General features: G+C 36.4%; 1 protein-coding gene across 1 annotated transcript in view; it reads left to right on the top strand.

The window, feature by feature from the left end:
• Positions 1-16,160, top strand: part of kcng4a (potassium voltage-gated channel, subfamily G, member 4a) — a 29,761-nt gene extending 13,601 nt beyond the window's left edge. The window contains exon 4 of the mRNA XM_023421244.2: positions 14,476-16,160. Within this exon, the coding sequence (XP_023277012.1) occupies positions 14,476-15,354 (879 nt within the window). The 3' untranslated portion in view covers positions 15,355-16,160. The remainder of the gene's footprint in view (positions 1-14,475) is intronic.
• Positions 16,161-22,918: the final 6,758 nt, after the last annotated feature.

The raw sequence follows: 22,918 nt of genomic DNA, 5'->3' as shown, positions 1-22,918 counted from the left end.
CTGCAAGGTAAAGTTGATTGATGGGCTGAATCTTTCCTTTTGTTCCCCTTTGGACCTCTGGATCCAGTGGGATTGCAGAACCATCATGGGCGGCTTTTCTTTTTTTTTTTTACCTGATTGAGGAATGGGCACCAAGAGAGAAATATAAAAGAGAGAGAGATGAAGAGGCAGCTGTACAGTAAAGGACATACTGTGAAAAAGGTATAGAATGAAATTCGAAGATGGAACAAAACACCAGGCAGCACTGCTTAGGATGATCACCAAATTTTACACTGCACTCATTCATGATCATGCAGTGGTTAGAAAAGCACACATCCACATGTCTCTATATCACTCATGGAGCAGCATGGCAGTTGCATATAGATAGGATCCTTATTACCAGCTGAAGACAGTGAAATGTGGAGCTTCATCTAAACCAAATGTAGGAAAAAAACACATTCATAATTCAGTGCTATAGAAGCTTTCTCTTGTTCAACAATAAAGGGACACATTTACACTTCAAACGTGTTGTAACTGGAGTGACCCCGTCGTTGAATTATCTAGGAGCTGTCTCACTGCACACTGATGGGTCAGTGGAAGAGGGTAGACGGGCTGCTGTCTACAAGAACGTAACACTCAGCTAGAGCTGGCAAAACAGCAAAATGCAGCCAGTGGTAGTCATTCTTTTTTTTTTTAAGTATATTTTTTTGCGCTTTTGTGCCTTTATTTATTCTTGAATGATAATGATTTTTAAACTAAGAATTACAGTGAAACATTCTGTGCTGTTCTGCCTTCATGAAGAGGAAGGAGCATGTGTGTGTTTTAGACATCAGGGCTTATGTATATTGTATATTGTATTGTGCATTCAAAACAAGATCTGCAATATTTGTCATTTTACTCATGTTTTTGTCTTTTTTTCTCCTCCCTAAAATATAAATATCCATGGTCACATAGATATTTTGTATTTCAGTCATTCTCATTTCCTGCTTAAATTGCCTCAACTCCACAATTTCGGTGTGGCTAAATGTAAGTGTGAAAACATTCAACTTTAGTGAGAACTTTTTCGACTTGATTCCCATTCAAGGGGCAGGGACCATTTTTATCAAGTAAAGGTTTGGTGACACCAGGGAGTAGGAAAGTAAAGTTTATCCATATGTCCATATGATGATTTATGGACAATCATATTACAACATGTGTGTAATATTTTCTGTTTGCAACAGGCCAGAGGTCTACTGGACCAACATGGTCATGGTCTTCTCAGTCCATGTAGAGAATTTACTTGTGAGAAAAGGAGGTGAACAATTAAAAATACTTTAAAAATTGTAGCAGGAAATGCTCTAATGCTTATTCAGAACTACTGGCTATCCATACACAGCTACAGCTTTGAGAGATATTTTTGCCTTCTTTGAGTGTGTATTCTCTTATGTGTGCTTTTTTTTTAAAATAATTTCTTTAGACAGCCTTTAATTGTGTGGGATTGTGGTTTCTTCTACAGAGAGGCTTGTGCTTCAGTTTTTTTTTAGACTGACAATTTTCCTTTCTTTGGGATTCAGTAACAACACATTTTTTTTCCTTTAGAAATTCAAGTTAACAAACCACACAACTTCAAATGTGACTTCAAATGTCCCTGCCCCTAAAATGCCTTATACAATGACTTGCATCCTTCATGTAGTGTTTGTCTTAATTTGACATTGAGATATGTTAATACAGACAATGATGTGAAACCCTGTGTGAGACAGTTGCTGGGGTAAGCAGTGTCTATGTTGAAATGAGCTGTCACTGGCATTTGTTCCAGAGAGAGTTGTACAGAGGAGATAAGGTCAGGGAGATAGTGGGTATTGTGAGAGGTATTGTGTGTGTGAGAATGTGTGTCTATCTGTGTGTGTTTGAAAAAGAGAGAGAGGGAGAAGTAGAAAGCTTCTAGCTGTAACAAATGGCCTATCATGCAGAGGGTGACAACCCTGTCGCAAACCCCTGATGGGCCTAATGTCAGCACAAGAGAGAGCTGTGAGGAGGGGGATAAGTGAGAGGTAGCGAGTCCACATGAGAGACATAACACGTGAGATGTGCATGGAGAGAAAGTGTCTGAAAGATTGATACAGGACAGACAGCTAGAAAATCTAATCAGGACTGGTGGACCACAGACAGAGAAAACATGAGGAATGATTAAGGAGGAGGAGAGGTGTAAAGATTAACAATAAGTTAAAGATTTAAGTAGTAATTCTCAAGGAGATGCTTTATACTATCGAATGAGTCTTCTCCTTTTGTAATTGTCCTCTGCTTGAGAAACAGATATCCCCCAGTCATTCCTTCAGACCTCTGGAGAAATCATGGATTGTTCGAATTAAGCCATTATGATTCCACCTTTTACTGTGTGGGCTGCTGCACCAATGATTGCTGCACTGCTGCTCTGGACCTACACGCAATAGTTTAATATGCCTTAACAAATATTTATAATTTTATTAATATGTGGAATGGAATGGGGCAACTTTAAATGATGTTTTCAATAAATCATTTTTAAGGGCTTGGGGAGGGTTCCTTGGCTCTGAGCTTTTTAGCATTTTTTGGCTCATTGTTTTGGTTTTCTGGCATCAAAACTCCTGTTATCAACCTCAGCAGCTGGCAGTTGTTTTCGGTGACAAAGCTCTGATAAACCCGCTGTATGTCACCAAAAAGCAGCCAGGTAAAGGCAGAAATTAGCTAGTGAACATAGTGAAGGATTTAGCCGATATTTTCCTCAGGAGATGTTGGAACCAAAACAAAACAACACATTAACAAACATAGTGTGCCAGGCCCTGTAGTGATATTTACAGGTGTTAATTATGAATGAGTATGCTATAATTAACAATTTGAATTAAGTTTGATTCAGTGCTCATTCATGAGGCATTTTGTTGTCACTTATGTACAGCAGCACAAAACATTCCGATAATGTTGCAATTATGATGATGAAAAAGCTGAAATGAGGCACAGATGGAAATCTGTTTTATTTTCAAGTCTTAAGAATTTGATTTAAACATACTTGGGATGGAAAACACAACACTCACGAACATTAATTGATCTCTTTTATATAACCAGAGAGCTTGTTTACTGCCGAAAGCCGTATATTCTGACAAAGACTTGAGCCACATTAGAAAAATTTTATTAAATTTTATTTATTTGCTGTTATGATACAGGTGTTAACGTCAGTGAGTGTCAGCCCGCAGGCCAGAGATTCAGACCCAGAATGTTCTCGATGTGAGGCAACAGTTCAAACCACTGCAACACCGTGCCACCCCATCAAGTCATGCTATAGTTAGGCATAAAAATTCATAGTATACTAAGGTATAAAAAGTCATAGTATACTAAGGCATAAAAAGTCACAGTATACTAATGCATTATAATTAACCCTGTTGTGCATGTTTCTGGATTGTGTGAGGAAGCTGGAGTACCTGGAAAGAACCCATACAGGTACAGGGAGAACATGCAAACTCAACAATGAAAGGCGCCAGGACCGGGATTCAAACACAGCCCCTTCTGAATGCAAGACGACAGTTGTAACCACTTCACCATCATGCTATCTCATAAACAGGTCATTGTATACTAGGCATAAAAATATCAAAGTATGGTAAGGCATAAAAACGTCAAATAACATCAGACTATAGTAATGGATAATATATCAGAAAACGTCACAGTATAGTAAGGCATAAAACAACATAGTATAATAAAGCATAAAAATTTAATAAACATCATAGTATAGTATGTCATAAAATGTATGCATGTATGCATATAAAAACGCATAAAACATCATAGTATAGTGAGGGAGAAAAAAAAACAAAAGACGTCAAAGTATATTAAGGTATAAAACGTCATAGGATAGTAAGGGATAAAAATTTCTAAAAACTTCATAGTGTAGTAAGGCATAGAACACCTTACTATATTACATGGGTATAGGTGGAAAAGGGAAACTCCACACAGAAAGGTGCTTTGACCAGGATTCAAACTCAGAATCTTCTGACTGCAAGAGAACAGCTGTAACCACTGCACTAACTAGCTAGTCACAATAAAAGTCTCATACTATAGTAAGGCATAAAATGTAAAAAAATGTATAGTAGATTGAGGCATAAAAACATCACAGTAATGTAAGGAATAAAACATCATAGTATAAAAGGGCATAAAATTGCCAAAAATGGTCATAGTATATAAAGGCATAAAACGTCATAGTATAGTTAGGCAAAAAATGCCATGATATAGTAAGGCATAAAATTGTTAAAAAACGTCATAGTATACTGTGAGATAAATAGCCATAGTATAGTAAGGCAAAAAAGTGAAAAACGTCATAGCATAGTAAGGCATAAAATTTCCAAAAATATTATAGTATACTAAAGCATAAAATGTCATAGTAAAAAAACGTCATAGTATAGTAAGACAAAAGAATCAAAAAACGTCATACCATAGTAGATTATAAAAATAAAAACAGCAGGTAACATTATAGTACATTTTAAAAACGTCACAGTACACTGAAGCACAAACACATCATAGTATAGTAAAGCAAAAAGTCAAAAACGTCATAGCATAGTAAGGCATAAAATTGCCAAAAATATTATAGTATACTAAAGCATAAAACCTCATAGTATAGTAGGGCAAAAAAGTAAAAAAACGTCATAATATGGTGAGTCATAAAAACGGCATAAAACGTCATACTATAGGAAGATATAATAATGTCATAAAACGTCATAGCAAAATAAGGCATAAAATTGCCAAAAATCTTATCGTATATTATGGCATAAAATGTCATAGTATAGTAAGGCAAAAAATGTCAAAAAACGTCATACATTAGTAAGGCATAAAATTGCCAAAAATGTTATATTATAGTATGGCATAGAAAGTCATATTATAGTAAGGCATAAAAACGCCATAGTATAGTAAGGTATAAAAATGTCAAAAACCGTCCTAGTATAGTAAGTAAAAAACATCATAGTATAGTATTGCAAAAAATGTCAAAAAAGGTCATACTATAGTAAGGCATAAAATTGCCAAAAATGTTATAGTATACTATGGCATAAAATATCATAGTATAGTAAGGCATAAAAATGCCATAGTATAGTAAGGTATAAAAATGTCAAAAACCTTCCTAGTATAGTAAGCTAGAAAACATCATAGTATAGTATTGCAAAAAATGTCAAAAAAGGTCATACTATAGTAAGGCATAAAATTGCCAAAAATGTTATAGTATACTATGGCATAAAATGTCATAGTATAGTAAGTCATGAAACGGCATAAAACATTATAGTATAGTTTGATATAAAGAGTCAAAAAACGTCATAGTATAGTAAGTCATAAAAGCGGCATAAAACATCATAGTATAGTATGGCATAAAAATGGCAAAAAAGCATCATAGTATAGTAATGCATGAAACGTCATAGTATAGTAAGGCATAAAAATGGCAAAAAAGCATCATAGTATAGTAAGGCATGAAACGTCATAGTATAGTAAGGCATAAAAATGGCAAAAAAACGTCATAGTATAGTAAGGCATAAAACGTCATAGTATAGTAAAGCATAAAAATGGCAAAAAACTTCATAGTATAGTAATGCATGAAACGTCATAGCATAGTAAGCCATAAAAATGTCAAAAAACATCTTAGTATAGTATGGCATAAAAATGTCGAAAAGCATCATAGTATAGTAAGGCATAAAACGTCATAGTATAGTAAAGCATAAAAATGGCAAAAAACTTCATAGTATAGTAATGCATGAAACGTCATAGCATAGTAAGCCATAAAAATGTCAAAAACATCTTAGTATAGTATGGCATAAAAATGTAAAAAAACTTCATAGTATAGTAAGGCATAAAACGTCATAGTATAGTAAGGCATAAAAATGTCAAAAAACTTCATAGTATATTAAGGCATAAAACGTCATAGTATAGTAAGGCATAAAAATGGCAAGGCACAAAAATGTCAAAAAACGTCATAGTATATCATGGCATAAAATGAAAAAAAAACGTCATAGTATAGTATGGCATAAAAATGGCAAAAAACGTCATAGTATATCATGGCATAAAATGAAAAAAAAACGTCATAGTATAGTATGGCATAAAAATGGCAAAAAACGTCATAGTATAGTAAGGCATGAAACGTCATAGTATAGTAAGGCATAAGAATGGAAAGGCACAAAAATGTCAAAAAACGTCATAGTATAGTTAGGCATAAAAATGTCAAAAAGCATCATAGTATAGTAAGGCATGAAACGTCATAGTATAGTATGGCATAAAAATGTCAAAAAACGTCATAGTATATTATGGCATAAAACGTCATAGTATAGTTAGGTATGAAAATGTCAAAAAACGTCATCGTATAGTAAGGCATAAAAATGTCAAAAAACGTCATAGTATAGTATGGCATAAAAATGTCAAAAAACGTCATAGTATATTATGGCATAAAACGTCATAGTATAGTATGGCATAAAAATGTCAAAAAACGTCATAGTATCATAAGGCATAAAAATGGCAAAAAGCATCATATTATATTAATGCATGAAACGTCATAGTATAGTAAGGCATAAAAATGGCAAGGCACAAAAATGTCAAAAAACGTCATAGTATAGTAAGGCATAAAAATGGCAAGGCATAAAAAGTCAAAAACCGTCATAGTATAGTAAGTCATAAAAGCGGCATAAAACATCATAGTATAGCATGGCATAAAAATGTTAAAAAATGTCATAGTATAATAAGGCATGAAACGTCATAGTATAGTAAGGCATAAAAATGTCAAAAAACTTCATAGTATAGTATGGCATAAAACGTCATTGTATAGTAAGGCGAAAAAACATCAAAAAACGTCATAGTATAATAAGGCATAAAAATATCCAAAAACGTCATAATATAGTAAGGCGAAAAAACATCCGAAAACGTCATAGTATAGTAAGGCATGAAACGTCATAGTATAGTAAGGCATAAAAATGTCAAAAAACTTGATAGTATAGTAAGGCATGAAACGTCAAAGTATAGTAAGGCATAAAAATGAAAAGAAAATGCCATAGTATAGTAAGGCATAAAAATGGCAAAAAACGTCATAGTATAGTATGGCATAAAAATGGCAAAAAACATCATATTATAGTAGTGCATGAAACGTCATAATATAGTAAGCCATAAAAATGTCAAAAAACATCATAGTATAGTAAGGCATAAAAATGGCAAAAAGCATCATAGTATAGTAAGGCATGAATCGTCATAGTATAGTAAGGCGAAAAAACATCAAAAAACGTCATAGTATACTATGGCATAAAATGTCATAGTAAGTAAGGCATAAAAATGGCAAAAAAACGTCATAGTATAGTAAGGCATAAAAATGGCAAAAATCATCATAGTATAGTAAGGCATGAAACGTCATAGTATAGTAAGGCATAAAAATGTCAAAAAACGTCATATTATAGTAATGCATGAAACGTCATAGGATAGTAAGGCATAAAAATGGAAAGGCACAAAAATGTCAAAAAACGTCATAGTATAGTAAGGCATAAAAATGGCAAAAAACATCATAGTATAGTAAGGCATGAAATGTCATAGTATAGTAAGGCGAAAAAACATCAAAAAACGTCAAAGTATAATAAGGCATAAAAATATCCAAAAACGTCATAGTATAGTAAGGCATAAAACGTCATAGTATATAATGGCATAAAAATGACAAAAAACTTCATAGTATATTAAGGCATAAAATGTCATAGTATAGTAAGGCATAAAAATGTCAAAAAACTTCATAGTATATTAAGGCATAAAACGTCATAGTATAGTAAGGCATAAAAATGGCAAAAAAAACATCATAGTATAGTATGGCATAAAAATGGTAAAAAACGTCATAGTATAATAAGGCATAAAAATGGCCAAAAGCATCATAGTATAGTAAGGCATGAAACGTCATAGTATAGTATGGCATAAAAATGGCAAGGCACAAGTATGTCAAAAAACGTCATAGTATCATAAGGCATAAAAATGGCAAAAAGCATCATATTATATTAATGCATGAAACGTCATAGTATAGTAACCATAAAAATGGCAAGGCACAAAAATGTCAAAAAACGTCATAGTATAGTGAGGCATAAAAATGGCAAGGCATAAAAAGTCAAAAACCGTCATAGTATAGTAAGTCATAAAAGCGGCATAAAACATCATAGTATAGCATGGCATAAAAATGTCAAAAAACTTCATAGTATATTAAGGCATAAAACGTCATAGTATAGTAAGGCATAAAAATGGCAAAAAAAACATCATAGTATAGTATGGCATAAAAATGGTAAAAAACGTCATAGTATAATAAGGCATAAAAATGGCCAAAAGCATCATAGTATAGTAAGGCATGAAACGTCATAGTATAGTATGGCATAAAAATGGCAAAAAACGTCATAGTATAGTATGGCATAAAAATGGAAAAAAAACGTTATAGTATAGTAAGTCATAAAATGTCATGGTATAGTAAGGCTTTAAAATGTCAAAAAAACGTCATAGTGTAGTATGGCATAAAAATGTCAAAAAACGTCATAGTATAGTAAGGCATGAAACCATTTATTGACGAGATAATGTGCAAACTCCACACAAAATGTCCCAAGATAGATTTGAACCAACAGTCTTTGGAATGAAAGGTAACCCTTCTAACCACTGTACTACCCTCAACCCTATTAGCTGGTAATATTATAGTAAACATTATAGTATAATTGGGAATTAAATTGCCAAAAATGTCATACTACAGATGGAGTTTGTAGAGGGGAATCAGCCAGGGACAGACATAATGTTCAAACTCAACACGGGATTCGAACCAACAACCCTTAGAATGTAAGGCAACCCTTCTAAACACTATACTACCCTCAAGCCTGTCAGCAAGTAATATTATAGTAAATTTTATAAACATCAGGGTATTGTGAAGCACAAAGACATCATAGTACAGTGTGGCAAAAAATTTCAAAAAAATGTCATAGCATAGTAAGACATAAAATTGCCAAAAATGTTATAATATACTATGGCATAAAATGTCATACTACAGCTGGAGTTTGTAGAGGGTAACCGTTCATGGATGGAGATAATGTGCAAACTACACACAAGATGACCGCAGACAGGATCCGAACTAACAACCCTTGGAATGAAAGGCAACCCTTCAAACCACTGTACTAGCATGAACCGTGCCAAGAGGTAATAGTATAGTAAATTTTACAAATGTCATAGTATAGTAAAGAATAAAACCTCATAGTTTAGTATTGCAAAAAATGTCAAAAAACATCATAGTATAATTAGGCATTAAATTGCCAAAAATGTTATAGTAAACTATGACATAAAATGTCATACTATTAATTGAGTTTGTAGAGGGGAATCATCCAGGTACAGACATAACGTGCAAACACGACACGAGATGTCCCGCGACAGGATTCGATCCAACAACCCTTGGCATGAAAGGCTACCTTTCTAACCACTGTACTACCCTTTAGACTGTCAGAAAGTAATATTATAGTAAATTTTACAAACATCAGAGTATGGTGAAGCACAAAGACATCATTGTACAGTGAGGCAAAAAATGTCAAAAAAACGTCATAGCATAGTAAGATATAAAATTGCAAAAAATGTTATAATATACTATGGCATAAAATGTCATACTACAGCTGGAGTTTGTAGAGGGTAACCGTTCATGGATGGAGATAATGTGCAAACTACACACAAGATGACCGCAGACAGGATCCGAACTAACAACCCTTGGAATGAAAGGCAACCCTTCAAACCATTGTACTAGCCTAGCACTGTCAGGAGATAATAGTATAGTTAATTTTACAAATGTCATAGTATAGTAAAGCGTAAAACGTCATAGTTTAGTATTGCAAAAAATGTCAAAAAACATCATAGTTTAGTATTGCAAAAAATGTCAAAAAACATCATAGTATAATTAGGCATTAAATTGCCAAAAATGTTATAGTAAACTATGACATAAAATGTCATACTACAGATGGAGTTTGTAGAGGGGAATGCTCCAGGGACAGACATAACATGCAAACACGACATGAGATGTCCGACGACAGGATTCGATCCAACAACCCTTGGCATGAAAGGCTACCTTTCTAACCACTGTACTACCCTTAAGACTCTTAGAAAATAATATTATAGTAAATTTTACAAACATCAGAGTATAGTAAAGCACAAAGACATCATTTAACAGTGAGGCAAAAAATGTCAAAAAAACGTCATAGTATAGTAAGGTATGAAAATGTCAAAAAACGTCATAGTATAGTAAGGCATAAAAATGCCATAGTATAGTAAGGCAAAAAAGTCAACAAAGGTCATAGTATAGTAAGTCATGAAAACAGCATAAAACGTCCTAGTTTAGTAAGGCAAAAAATTTCAAAAAACGTTATAGTATAGTATGGTATGAACACATCATAGCACAGTAAGGCAAAAAATGTCATATTATTGTAAGGCATAAAAACGTCAGAATATAATATTGCAAAAAAATGGTAAAAAAAAACGTCATAGTACAGTAAGGCAAAAAAAACAGCATAAAACGTCATAGCATAGTAAGGCATAAAATTGCCAAAAATGTTATAGTATACTAAGCCAAAAAATGTCCAAAAAACGTCATAGTACACTAAGGCATATAAACGCCATAGTATAATAAGGCAAAAAAGTCAAAAAACTTCATAATATAGCAAGGCATAAAAACGTCATAGTATAGTATTGCAAAAAATGTCAAAAACATCATAGCAAAGTAAGGCATAATATTGCCAAAAATGTTATACTATACTATGGCATAAAAATGACACAGGGACAGGGTTCGAACCAACAACCCTTGGAATGAAAGGCAACCCTTGACGAGCCATTGTACTACCCTCAACCCTAGTAAGCAAGGCATAAAAACGTCATAGTATATTAAAGGCATGAAAAAGGCAAAAAACATCATAGTCAAGTAAGTCATAAAAACGCCATGGTATAGTATTGCATAAAATGTCAACAAACATCATAGTGTAGTAAGGCATAAAAACCCCATAGTATAGTAAGGCATAAAATGTCAAAAAAACGTCATAGTATAGTATGGTATAAAAACGCAATAGTACAGTAAGGCAAAAAAAGGCAAAAAACGTCATAGCATAAGAAGTCATAAAAATGACAAAAAACGACATAGTATAGTCCAGCATAAAAATTTCAAAAAAGTCATATTATTATAAGGCATAAAAAGTCATAGTATAATATTGCAAAAAATGTTTAAAAAAAACGTTATAGTATACTAAGGTATAAAATGTTATAGTATAGTAAGCTAAAAAATGTCCAAAAAACGTCATAGTACACTAAGGCATATAAAAGCCATAGTATAATAAGGCAAAAAAGTCAAAAAACGTCATAATATAGCAAGGCATAAAAAGTCATAGTATAATATTGCAAAAAATGGTTAAAAAAACGTTATAGTATACTATGGTATAAAATGTTATAGTATAGTAAGGCACAAAAATGGCAAAACGCATCATAGTATAGTAAGGCATTAAACATCATAGTATAGTAAGCCATAAAAATGTCAAAAAACGTCATAGAATAGTACTGCAAAAAATGTCAAAAAACATCATATTACAGTACTGCAAAAAATGTCAAAAACGTCAAAATATAGTAAGACAAAAAAATGGCATAAAAAATCATAGCATAGTAAGGCATAAAATTTCCAAAATGTTATAGTATACTATGGTGTAATACGTCATAGTATAGTAAAGAATAAAAAGTCAAAAAATGTCATAGTATAGTAAGGTATGAAAATGTCAAAAACGTCATAGTATACTAAGGCATAAAAACATCATAGTAATGTAAGGCATAAAAACATCATAGTATAGTACTGCAAAAAATGTCATAATATAATAAGGCATAAAAACGTCATAGTATAGTAAGGTATAAAAATGTCAAAAAACGTCATAGTATAGTAAAGTATAAAAAGTAAAAACACGTCATAGTATAGTAAGGTATGAAAATGTCAAAAAACGTCATAGCATACTAAGGCATAAAAACATCATAGTAATGTAAGGCATAAAAACATCATAGTATAGTACTGCAAAAAATGTCATAGTATAATAAGGCATAAAAACGCCATAGTATAATAAGGCAAAAAAACAGCATAAAACGTCATACTATAGTAAGGTATAAAAAGTCAAAAAACGTCATATTATAGTAAGTCATAAAAATGGCATAAAACGTCATAGTATAGTACTGCAAAAAATGTAAAAAAAACGTCAAAGTATAGTAAGGCATAAATGATGTCAACAGTCATACAATTGTAGCTCTTATAATGGGACAGATACAGACCATGACTTCTAATATTATCTCTACCACCGGTGTCGCTGTAATTTACACTTAAAAGCATGAAGGAGATATGCAGATAGATGTCACTGTAGGAATGAGGTGAAAGGCTAAGAGTCACAGTAGAATGAGTAATCAGTGAGCAAGGCAGAATGGACACGAGTGATAAATGAGAGGGAGAGGAAAGGTACACGTTTGTGAAGAATGCTTCATGCATAGAGAAACAGTGAAAAGGAGTTGAGTTTCTCTCAGAGGAACACTGAATGAATGAAGGAGTTAAAGCAGAAAGAGAACAGTGTGAGGGGAAAACACAGAATGAAGGATGAGAGGGAGGGAGTCTAGAGAGGGAGATGGAGGAGAAAACAGAATGAGTGATGAGAAGGTGGAGACAGAGGCAGGAGGAGAAAGGAGAGGGTGGCAGAGAGAGAAAAGAAGGATGAGGGAAAGAAAATAGATGAGAGTTTTAGCACAGAGATGAATGTGAAGAGTGAACAGTGAGAAAAGATGAGAAAATGGGGAGACGCTAATGAAAGAAGAGGCTCAGAGAAAACACAAGTAATGTCCACCTCGTAATAAATATAATGTCATGTAGTCTCATATTCAGCATTTTAATGTTTTCTGTTGCAGTTTCACTTGCACAACATAAGAAAAAAACAATCGCTCGAGAAAAGGACGTAAGAACATCTTTGATCTACCTGAGAAACAAAGGAGACAGAAATATGGACACTTTGTCTGTTTCTGCGTTGCTGAAGGGACATTTTAAGGCCTTGAGTGTGTTTGTCACTCTTCAGCATCTTTGTCAGTAGCAGCAGCCAGAAAATCCAGAAGGACAACAGGGTGTAGCCTGAGGTGGCTGTCCTCCCAAGAAAAATGACAGCATCAGTTGTTTCAGAAAATGCCCAGTTATGAAATATGTTTATCTTCAACTGACAAAGACCTCCAGTGGCTCTCATGGCTGTTCTACTGGAGGAGAAAAGGAGGAGGTAGAGCGATATTGTAAAGCTACAAGGTCCACTGAAGGAAGGTGGCTGGGGTGAATGCATTTATTAAAAAAATGTCTAACTTTGACTGGGAAGACCACTGATCGCAGTCCATCCATACTGACACTCAAGGCCTGGGTTCTTTTAATCATGACCATGATTGTTCATTAACCTTAGTCAAGTATTTATTATTTTAAACATGACAATGATAGAAAGTTTTGTCCTGTGACAATTTAACTAAAGTCTATTCAATAAAATGATAATTCAGGCAATTAATCTGGTATCATGGCCACCTTAAAACGTCCATATGTCAACAACTGATCAGGCAGAAATTCTAAAATGAGTCATGGGTGACAGATTCATGTATAAAACTTGGAATAACCTATACAAATTAGTTTGTTTCAAGTACATCCTTGCCTTAAGAGACCCAATGACTTAGGCAAACACTTCCAAAATGAATAAATATTCTTTTAATGCAACAATAACTTTCATTGTGCAAACAGGACAAACATTAGAAGTATTAAATTATCTATTGAGACTGTGATTTGTGGAATCAAACTTATTTCCAGGTGAGCTCTGTATTTTCAAACTGAATCCAACACCTTGAGTTTTTCTGGAGCCTGCATCAACTTTTTAAGGAAATGTATTCAGTGTCTTTGTTCAGTGGTGGTTGCTGCTTTATAAACCAGTGCAATTAGATCGCTTTTTTCTTATGCATCAAAAAATAATTAGAAGCAGATTAACTGCTTATATTTAAATTTTCTGCAGTGGGATTTGGAAGTGTGAGGAGGTGGAATAAAGAACTTTGTGTGATGCCATGGGACAAAAGCTTTGAAGACAGTAGTTTTCTGCTCCAAAATCCTCCAAATTCTCCTCTGTATTGTCACATAGGGGTTTTTATTATTGCATTGGTCTTCCTTGGTACTGTGGTTAGAGGGCATACAAGCCTGATTGCTTTCTGTCACCTCTCCCACTGAGTGTCATATTAATCTTTGAAACCTGCCCTAATGAAATAATTGATTGATTGTGTCACTGTATTATCTATCAGTGCTGCTGCAGTAGCTTTAGCATACTGAGCGACAGTAGCTCATGATTTATTAATGATTATCGAGGGTGATTATCTGACCTCAGGATTTTTGTCTTCTCTCCATCTCCCCATGCCCTCTTCCCATCCGTCTTGCTTCCTGTCTAACCCTCCCTCCATCCCTCTCTCCTTTCCTCTCTACCTCAGGGTGAATGTTCCTCCAAGTGCTACAACATGTTCATCATAGAGACGGTGTGTGTAGCCTGGTTCTCCCTGGAGTTCATCCTGCGGTTCATTCAGGCCCGCAGCAAGCTGGACTTCCTCCGCGGGCCACTCAACATCATCGACGCCATGGCCATCCTTCCCTACTACGTCTCCCTGGTGGTGAAAGAGGAAGACCCAGCCCTGGAGCACGAGAGGCCAGGAGGAGGTAAGGGCTACTTGGACAAGCTGGGCCTGGTGTTGAGGATCTTGCGGGCGCTGAGGATTCTCTACGTGATGCGGCTGGCTCGCCACTCTCTTGGCCTGCAGACGCTCGGGCTGACGGTCAGACGCAGCACCCGGGAGTTCGGCCTCCTTCTGCTTTTCCTCTGCGTGGCTGTCACCCTCTTCTCCCCGCTGGTCCACTTGGCTGAGAGTGAGCTCACGGGTGCCCATGACTTCAGCAGCATCCCTGCCTCCTACTGGTGGGCCATTATCTCCATGACGACGGTAGGCTACGGCGACATGGTGCCACGGTCCATTCCAGGACAGGTTGTAGCACTGAGCAGCATCCTCAGTGGGATCCTCATCATGGCCTTCCCTGCTACATCCATCTTCCACATGTTCTCCCGCTCCTACCAAGAGCTCAAGATGGAGCATGACCGATTGTTCAAAGAGGAATGTGCTGCCGCTGCTGCTGCCGCTGCCACCGGGGAGCTGCAGGAGGCGGGAAGTGAAGGAGGAGGGTTCGACTCAGCTCCAACTGGACTTGGATTACGTCTAGACAAGGATAGTGTGCACTCACTGGAATCCCTGGCTCTGCTGGGGAAAGGCGGTGAAGCTGCAGGAAATAATAACCACAGCCTTCCAGCAGCAGCTTTCTGAACAGTACTTGCAATGATTGACTCAGTCCAAAAACTTCCAAGAACATATGAGTCTGTTCATCTCTGTCTTGCTGTAAAAGTACTGTAAAAGTACTGCAAATGACTGTTGCTCCAATAGTCTCATTCCCCACATGGTTGTGAAGCATCTGCGTTGCATTGGATCAAAGGAGATTAAACAAACATTTCCTTTGCTCTTCAGTCTGATGATAAGGAGCAGAAGTGTGCACACTGCTGACTGCACAGAAACTGACAGACTTTAAACCCTTTAAATTGGACGGTCCAGTTTGTTTGACGGGCCAGAAAGCCACTGCAGCAATATTAGTATATACGGCTGCTTCCATAAACATGCAATATTCAGTCCAAAGTTGCTTTTCCTTCCACTGTGAAAATACTTACAAGTCCAACTGCAACTTTTAGTTTTTCAAGAGTTTAAAGATGTGCTCCTCTCTTACTTTAATTCTGAGAAGCTTGAAGCCATGTTCTGAGAAGAAATATAAACAAACTGATAGTTTTGGCTCATATAAGATGTATATCCATCTCTCTCTCATGTATGTTTGTATGCTTGGACTCAAAGAGGTGACTGTGTCTCCATTCTCTACTATGAACTCCAGGTAAACTGAGTGAAGATGTTGCAGAAGTTATGGTCCAAACTGTTTTTTTTAATCAGCTGATGAGGAAATGAAAGGATGGAGAGAAAGAAAGCATGCTTGCAAGTGTATGAGTGAAAGAGAATGAGCGCTAACAACCATGAAATGTACTTTGCAAGGCTCCAAATAAAAGCTCTCCTGGTAATCTGAGAGAAATCCATTTTCTGGGCTGTAGTTTTTTTGGTTTGTTCTCGGTATGACGGTCTAATCTCCTTGGCCAGGATGCTCAATCAGAATCCTGCAGATGAACATTTCTGAGAGAAGAAGAAACAGAAACAGCTGTCTGAGCCAGACACACACAGATAAGTATTCTGAGAACAACAATTCTGTGACAATCCCCTTCTTACATCACCTCCTTGTTTTCATGTGTACAATTACACCACCCTGGACGGGTGCCACGTCTCTACAAATCTTAGGTTTGTAGACGGGGATCTTCTGTAATACACTGCAACCAAAGAAGCTCTGCTTAATGCTACGTCTTCAGGTCTGGGACAAATCGATTCTCTCATTTGCTGTCAAATTCTGGGGTGGCCTCCAAAATGGGTGGGGCCAAGAGTGGTCAGCCACACCATGGGGTCCAAGAGGGATGTGGAGGCACGCAGGGACATGCCAGATGTGGATGTAATCTAGATTAAAGTTAGGATTAAAAGCCCCACAGGCAAATGGGTTACGGCCTGAAACTCAACTTCATCCAGTTGCTTTAAATCTTTAAATTTGATTTTGCTTTTTTTTTCTTCCCAGAGTCCAGTGCAGTCGCTTTTGGCGTATTATGGCATCTATGCCCATATGGCACCCCGTTTCACTGGCTATAGCTCTAGTGGGATTTATAGGTACAGTGGACTTTGGAATTGGAGCTCATGCTGTAACATATGGCCCAAAGTATATCAGCCTGAATGAGGAAATCCAACTATACATGATGAGGTATGATGGATTACACACACTAAGGCTATTATCCATATGTACACTCAATAATTTAGACACTGATATCCTAAGCAGCCTATGCATAATATTGCATCATCTAAAAAAAAAAGCTCAGAAGTCATCACTTATGCTGATGTAACAGAAGCTTAACTCCACCCCAAAAAACCACTTACTCATCTGAAATGGCACAAATGATAACATTGAACAAGGCTATTTTTTTATGAGGGGCATTTGCTCTTTAATGGCTAAATTTAGAGTGCTTAAAAATAGTTCGGCATGTTGGTAAATGTCTTGGAGATAGCTATAATGAGAAGAATGATACTTTAAGGGGAGGGCATGACAGACCTGCAACACACTGAGAGAACAAAACAACACACACAAAACACACCAGAACATCAGTGGACGTAACAATACCACTCACAAGCCTGCACACTAAGCATGAAGCTAGAGCCAGGAAGCTTTTATATAAAATATAAGGACTTTAAATGTGAAATATGTGAAATTTGCCCTTTTACAGGAAATTTGAAAATTTAAAATTTAGAACTATTAAAGCATTGAGAAATTTTCTTATTCTCTTTCTTTTTGAGAATTACATGATTCAAGAGTTTGTAGTAACAGTGTTATAGTTGTGCTGGAAAATGGACTCAAGTAAAAAAATAAATAAATATGAGTAAGTGTTGGATTACAAGTTTGCACCTGTTATTGTATTGAACACAGGTGTTTGAGTATTTTTTATGAGTGAAAATTTTAGCAAAGTGCATATGGTCAAATTACCAAAATGGTAGCAGCTTCCTAAATCTTTACCATCGTACCTGCTATAGTTGTCAGTGCCATTTAAGCAACGAAACTCTTTCCTCCTTTTAATGAAAATTTACTCATTACAGCGTAAGTCAAGGGGTGGATGATGAATTCAATTGTTTCCCCACAAACCTCTCGTTGTGTTAAACGCTTGATAAATGACTCACTCACTTCTTTCATCCTTTTATTTGACTATATTCGAACTACAGCTACTGGAAATACATTGAGATGAGTGTGTGTTTTTAAGGCACTTGTTCAGTCTCTGATAGCTCCCTCTGAACAAATGGGGGCAATATCACGAGGCTATTAAGCTACATCACTTTCATTAACTGGCAAAAACTGTGCAGCTGTTTCAAATTGTGTTTATTTTAGTTAAGATTTATGAGGTTTGTGCACACACATGCAGACTCATTGTTTCTCTATGGTACTCACACACGCACATACACACACACACACACACACACACAAATGTGCAGGTAAAGCCAAGATTGTTTCTTGACATCTCATGAGTTGGAGTTTCTGTCTCGTTGTTCTTTCAGCTTTCTCTTAGGATCTGGTCTACAGGCTTGTCACATACCAGGTATATGTGATAAGCCTGCGATCTACACTCTGCAGAAAAACAAATTGTGCTGCTCTTAGTTTCCCACCATGACCAGAATACTCTCTTCTTTGTGGTATCAGCACAGTTTTTCTTTCTTACTTACTTTCTGCCTTTTCCTCTTATTTTATTCTCAGATCGCTCCCCCTCCCTTCTTCTCTTTATCTTTATCTCTTCTCCCCTCAACTTAATTTACAACAGCTCATCTGAAACAGTGTTACCAAACTATTATTCAGAAAGTTAAACACCATCACACAACAGCACTACGCATAATAAATTTTACCATATCTAATTTATTCCAAAAGCTAAAACATGTAAACAAATCCATCAAAAGTTTTCAAAGGCATTTCTCATTCTCTCTCTCTCTCTCTCTCTCTCTCTCTCTCTTCTACATACACAGACAAATGCTCTCGCTCACACACCTACTCACATTGGAGCCCAAGGTTTTAGTGGGAGTTTTTCTTGCTCATTGACAGTCTAAAGGTTGAAGGGGTCATCGCATGCATTCATTGTTCCTATATTGTGGGCGTTAGGAAGCCTTGTGAGACTGTAACTGTGATTAAGAAAGCTGCACAAATGAACTTAACTTGAGATGGTGCGTCTCTTTCTGCTGGTATAAGAATAAAGATGCAGGTGCTGAGGGCTAGCATGGTGGAATGCAAGGTGTCCTGCCTCCCTCTTATCATTGTGACATTAAAAACACCTGCCTGTTACAAACGGAAAAAGGAAAAGTAAGTTTGATGGTATTCTCAAATTATCATTCTCTCTCATGCTCCACACCTCTCTGGTTTCATTCATGACTGCAGGGTAAATGATTCAGCTTGGGAAAAAGAGCAACTCGAAGACTCAGTTCTTTGGTCTCACTTTTTAAAAATTATTTTATTTTTAATGAGCCAACTTTGAGGATTCCTGGGGCCACAGAAAGACTGAGGAGGATGTGAGTCAGAGACTTACTCACATACTGTAATACATGTATTAAATAAAATAATCAGCAATATTAAAACAGAGGATTTGAGAGAAATATTTCAAATGTTCTTTTACAGGAAATTGGTCACTTTAGAAGTTAGAACTATTAAAGCATTACAATATTACTGGAAATATGCTCATTCACTTTCTTGCCAGGAATGAGATGAATTGATACCACTGTCATGTCTGTCCCTTAAGCACAGACCTGATGCTAGTAAGCTGTTAGCTTAACTCAGTTTAGCTTATCTTAGTGCAAAGACTGAAATTAGGGGAAAGTAGTAAACGTGGCTCTGTTGAAAGTTCAAAGTATGATTCTACCACCTATAAACCTCATTAATTAACACGCTGCATCTCATTTTACTCTGCTACACAAAGAGTAATGCAAAAATGACAACCTTGAGATTATGAAATCAGGATTTTACCAGTGCAGCACAGCAGCTTGGACATGGCTTGGATGTGAGTGATGGTTAACGTGTAGTCTTACTGGGCTGTGTTTCAGTGACTATTTCATACTTTCCGTTGTCTGACAACAGAAACAGAAAACTATGTAAATGAGAACAGCTTAATTGGACATTCAGCTGTATCAAAACACTCTACACGTGAACACAGAGAATAGGAGTGAAGCAAATAGATAAAGGGCTAGACAGAATGAATATTGGCGCATTATGTCATCTCCCGACAAAGGCTTTAGCTACTTTCCATTGAAAGTAGTTGACAGCACTGAGCTGGAGCCAGCAGCCAGTAAACATAGCTGTTATATAAAAACTGGAAATGGGGAAACAGCTAGGCTTTGTCCAAAAGTAAAAGCAAAAGAAAATTCTGCAAGATATTGCGTGCTAATTTATGATCTTTAGAGGTGTTGCCTGTCCTATTTTGTTCATTTTCAGCAGAGCTAGCTGTTTCCCTATTTCCTGTTTTTATGCCAAGGTAACCAACTGTTGACTGTTGCTTAATATTTACCATATAGACATGATATTGGTATCAACTTTCTTACTGACTGATCTCATTGAGCCAGGTCTGATATTTGACTGATTCTACACCGTGGAGACCCACCAGTCTCCAACAGCCCAACCCCCCCGAAAGATATGAGAAGCTGTTGCAAGGAAGGAAGGGAGGAAGGCTATTTAAAATTCATAGCCAGCTTTACTTTCATCCTATATTTATAAACTGATGACCACTCAGCAGCTACAGTTAAGTGCCGCGGGGTCGTCTGAGCTGAGGATTGTTTTGCAAGAAGTGCTGTAATTTTAATAGTGAAGCCAGTACTTGACTTTCAGTGTTCTTCAAGCTTGATAAAGGTTTAATAAAGGAGAGTGATAGAAAGTGTGTGTGTGTGGGAACAGGTGAAGTGAAGCACTTGCTTTTGGCCCTTTGAGTGGATGTGCTCCAGGAATAAAGAGCAGTTTAAAAATGTTCCTTTTTCCTTTTGAAACATCAAGTAAAAATGTTTGTCTAACGCTGCTGCTTTCACAATGACCCAGTTGAGGTAGGTCCCTTTCATGATTAGATTAGATTATGATTACAGTCTCTCTTCATGTCAGATACGTTCTGCTGAATCCTTCTGGTTAACAACAGAAAATGGATCAGATATTTTCCGTATTTTAGCTATTTCTCACAATTTAAAATTACATTATAATTGAGAAAGAAAGATGAAAAATGACTGAAACTGAAAATCTTTAATAGTGCAAAACAGGATGTTAACTTTGCTACAAATGTATTGAGAAATAAGTGGTAGTATCATCACAATTAAGACCAAATTGCATTGGTTGTCACTGACTTTCCCATACAATGAAAATGTGAAATTATCCTCTTACTATACTCTGTCCCATTATGTCCTGCTTTGAAGGTTGACCTGGGAAATGCCACCATATAGCCATTTTTTCCTCTGTTGTTAAAACTCTTTGAAATTCCTTCTTTGATATGAGATATGGTCAGTCTGTGTTTGCTCCCTGCTATTTGTGTCAAGTTGGATACACACCACAAGGTTTCTGATGTGGATCCAATTAAAACACACAGATACAGACTATCACCATGGAAGCCCCTATAGAGGCCATATCCCACCATCTACTGTATTGAGAGCAATTTAATCAGCTGAAAGAATCCTGGAGTCATCTACCCCTAATTCAAAAGAATGAAACAGAAAAAAAACAGTGAAGAAAATCTATGAATCTGCCAACCCCTCCTCACTGTAGGGACACCAGAACCAGTTGACTGAATAACATGAAATGTGTATGTCAATGAAAGTTAAGTTGTTTTACTTTCTGATCTGATGTGTGAAAGTTGGTTTTCCAGAGTACAGAGGGGAAATCAGAGGAAGTGTGGAGGTTTGATATAAATGTAAAACTACTGGAAAACAGAGCACCTTTCTGGGTGACAGAAATGAAGAGGGACAAGATATCAGAGAGTGAAAGGGGGAGGATAGAGATAAGGAGAGCCTTTTTTCCTTCCTTCTTATCTGAGCCGACCACATTATTCAGCTTCATAATGAGCTGCACTATGTGCTTGGACTCAGAAATAGCCCTTTATATGGTGTCAACTTCACTCTGATGATCCACCCCTCTTAAAACACAATATGAGACGGACAAACAGACACTAAGCTCATTCGAGGCTAATTCTTTGTTTCTGCTCAAGAAGCAGCCACGAAGGCTATAATGAAAGCAGGAGGCTCTTCATACGGAATCAATATTCCAAAGTTGGTGACCAAAAGAGCACCTCTGTGGGAGAAATAACACAGTTAGAAACAAGGGAGATGCAAATTATATTGAGTAAATGATAGAGGTGAGGTGAAATGTAATGGTGTGAAAACGCCCACGGGACTGGAGTTGAAGCAGTACTCGAGGGTCATTTATCCGAAATATTTACATTTTGATCAGTGTTTTTTTAGCTTCTGCTTGTGTCATGTTGCTGAATTCTGACACAAATGAGGTGGTTTCTTTAGAGATTGTCACTTTTTCCATCATCTGATGGATGGGAGAGAATTGGTCCAAAAATAATCTGTCTCTGGTAGAGTAGCTGGTTTGTGCCTCTCACATACTGCATTTGAATTTTTCCATTTACACTCAGCTAAAAAAAAAAAAACTAAATAATTTAAGGGATACCCACATGCATCTTGAAATTGTGCTTTAAAAATGGTGAAACTGGTCAGCTGCATCACATCTGCAGATAAACATAAAAAGAGAACCCAAAACATCGATTAACACCAGATTATTTTCCAACATTATGCTTAACCTCTCAGGAAGGGGGGTGGGGGATGCTACCAAACTCAAGGGAGCTATTCCCTTATGAAATCTTCATTTAAAAAAAAAAAAAAAAACACTCCAACAGCAGCTGATCCCACTCATTAAATCACAGCTCTTCCGCCCTTCTTCCACTTCACCTGTAAACACCTTTGCATTTCCTGGAAACAACCTCGAGACCAGAGCTCAGCATCAACAGGTGAGATAAACCATTTATGTATTCATATTCTGGTTGAGCTGTGCATGCTGTATGTTTTACTCTATTTTCCTCTGCACAGGGAACAGAAGAGTCTGTAATTGTGTGTTAAATCCTCTTTCATTTTAAATGAATGCTTTTGGGCATGGAGAGGCTGGAATGGTTTCACTAGTGCAGCTCTTCTTTGCCGTGGTATTATGATG

Source organism: Seriola lalandi, unplaced genomic scaffold, assembly GCF_002814215.2.
Source record: "Seriola lalandi dorsalis isolate HSWRI2012SDOR001 ecotype SW California unplaced genomic scaffold, Sedor1 jcf7180002054671, whole genome shotgun sequence".
NCBI classification, from domain to species: domain Eukaryota; kingdom Metazoa; phylum Chordata; class Actinopteri; order Carangiformes; family Carangidae; genus Seriola; species Seriola lalandi.
This window is presented reverse-complemented; position numbering and strand designations above follow the sequence as displayed.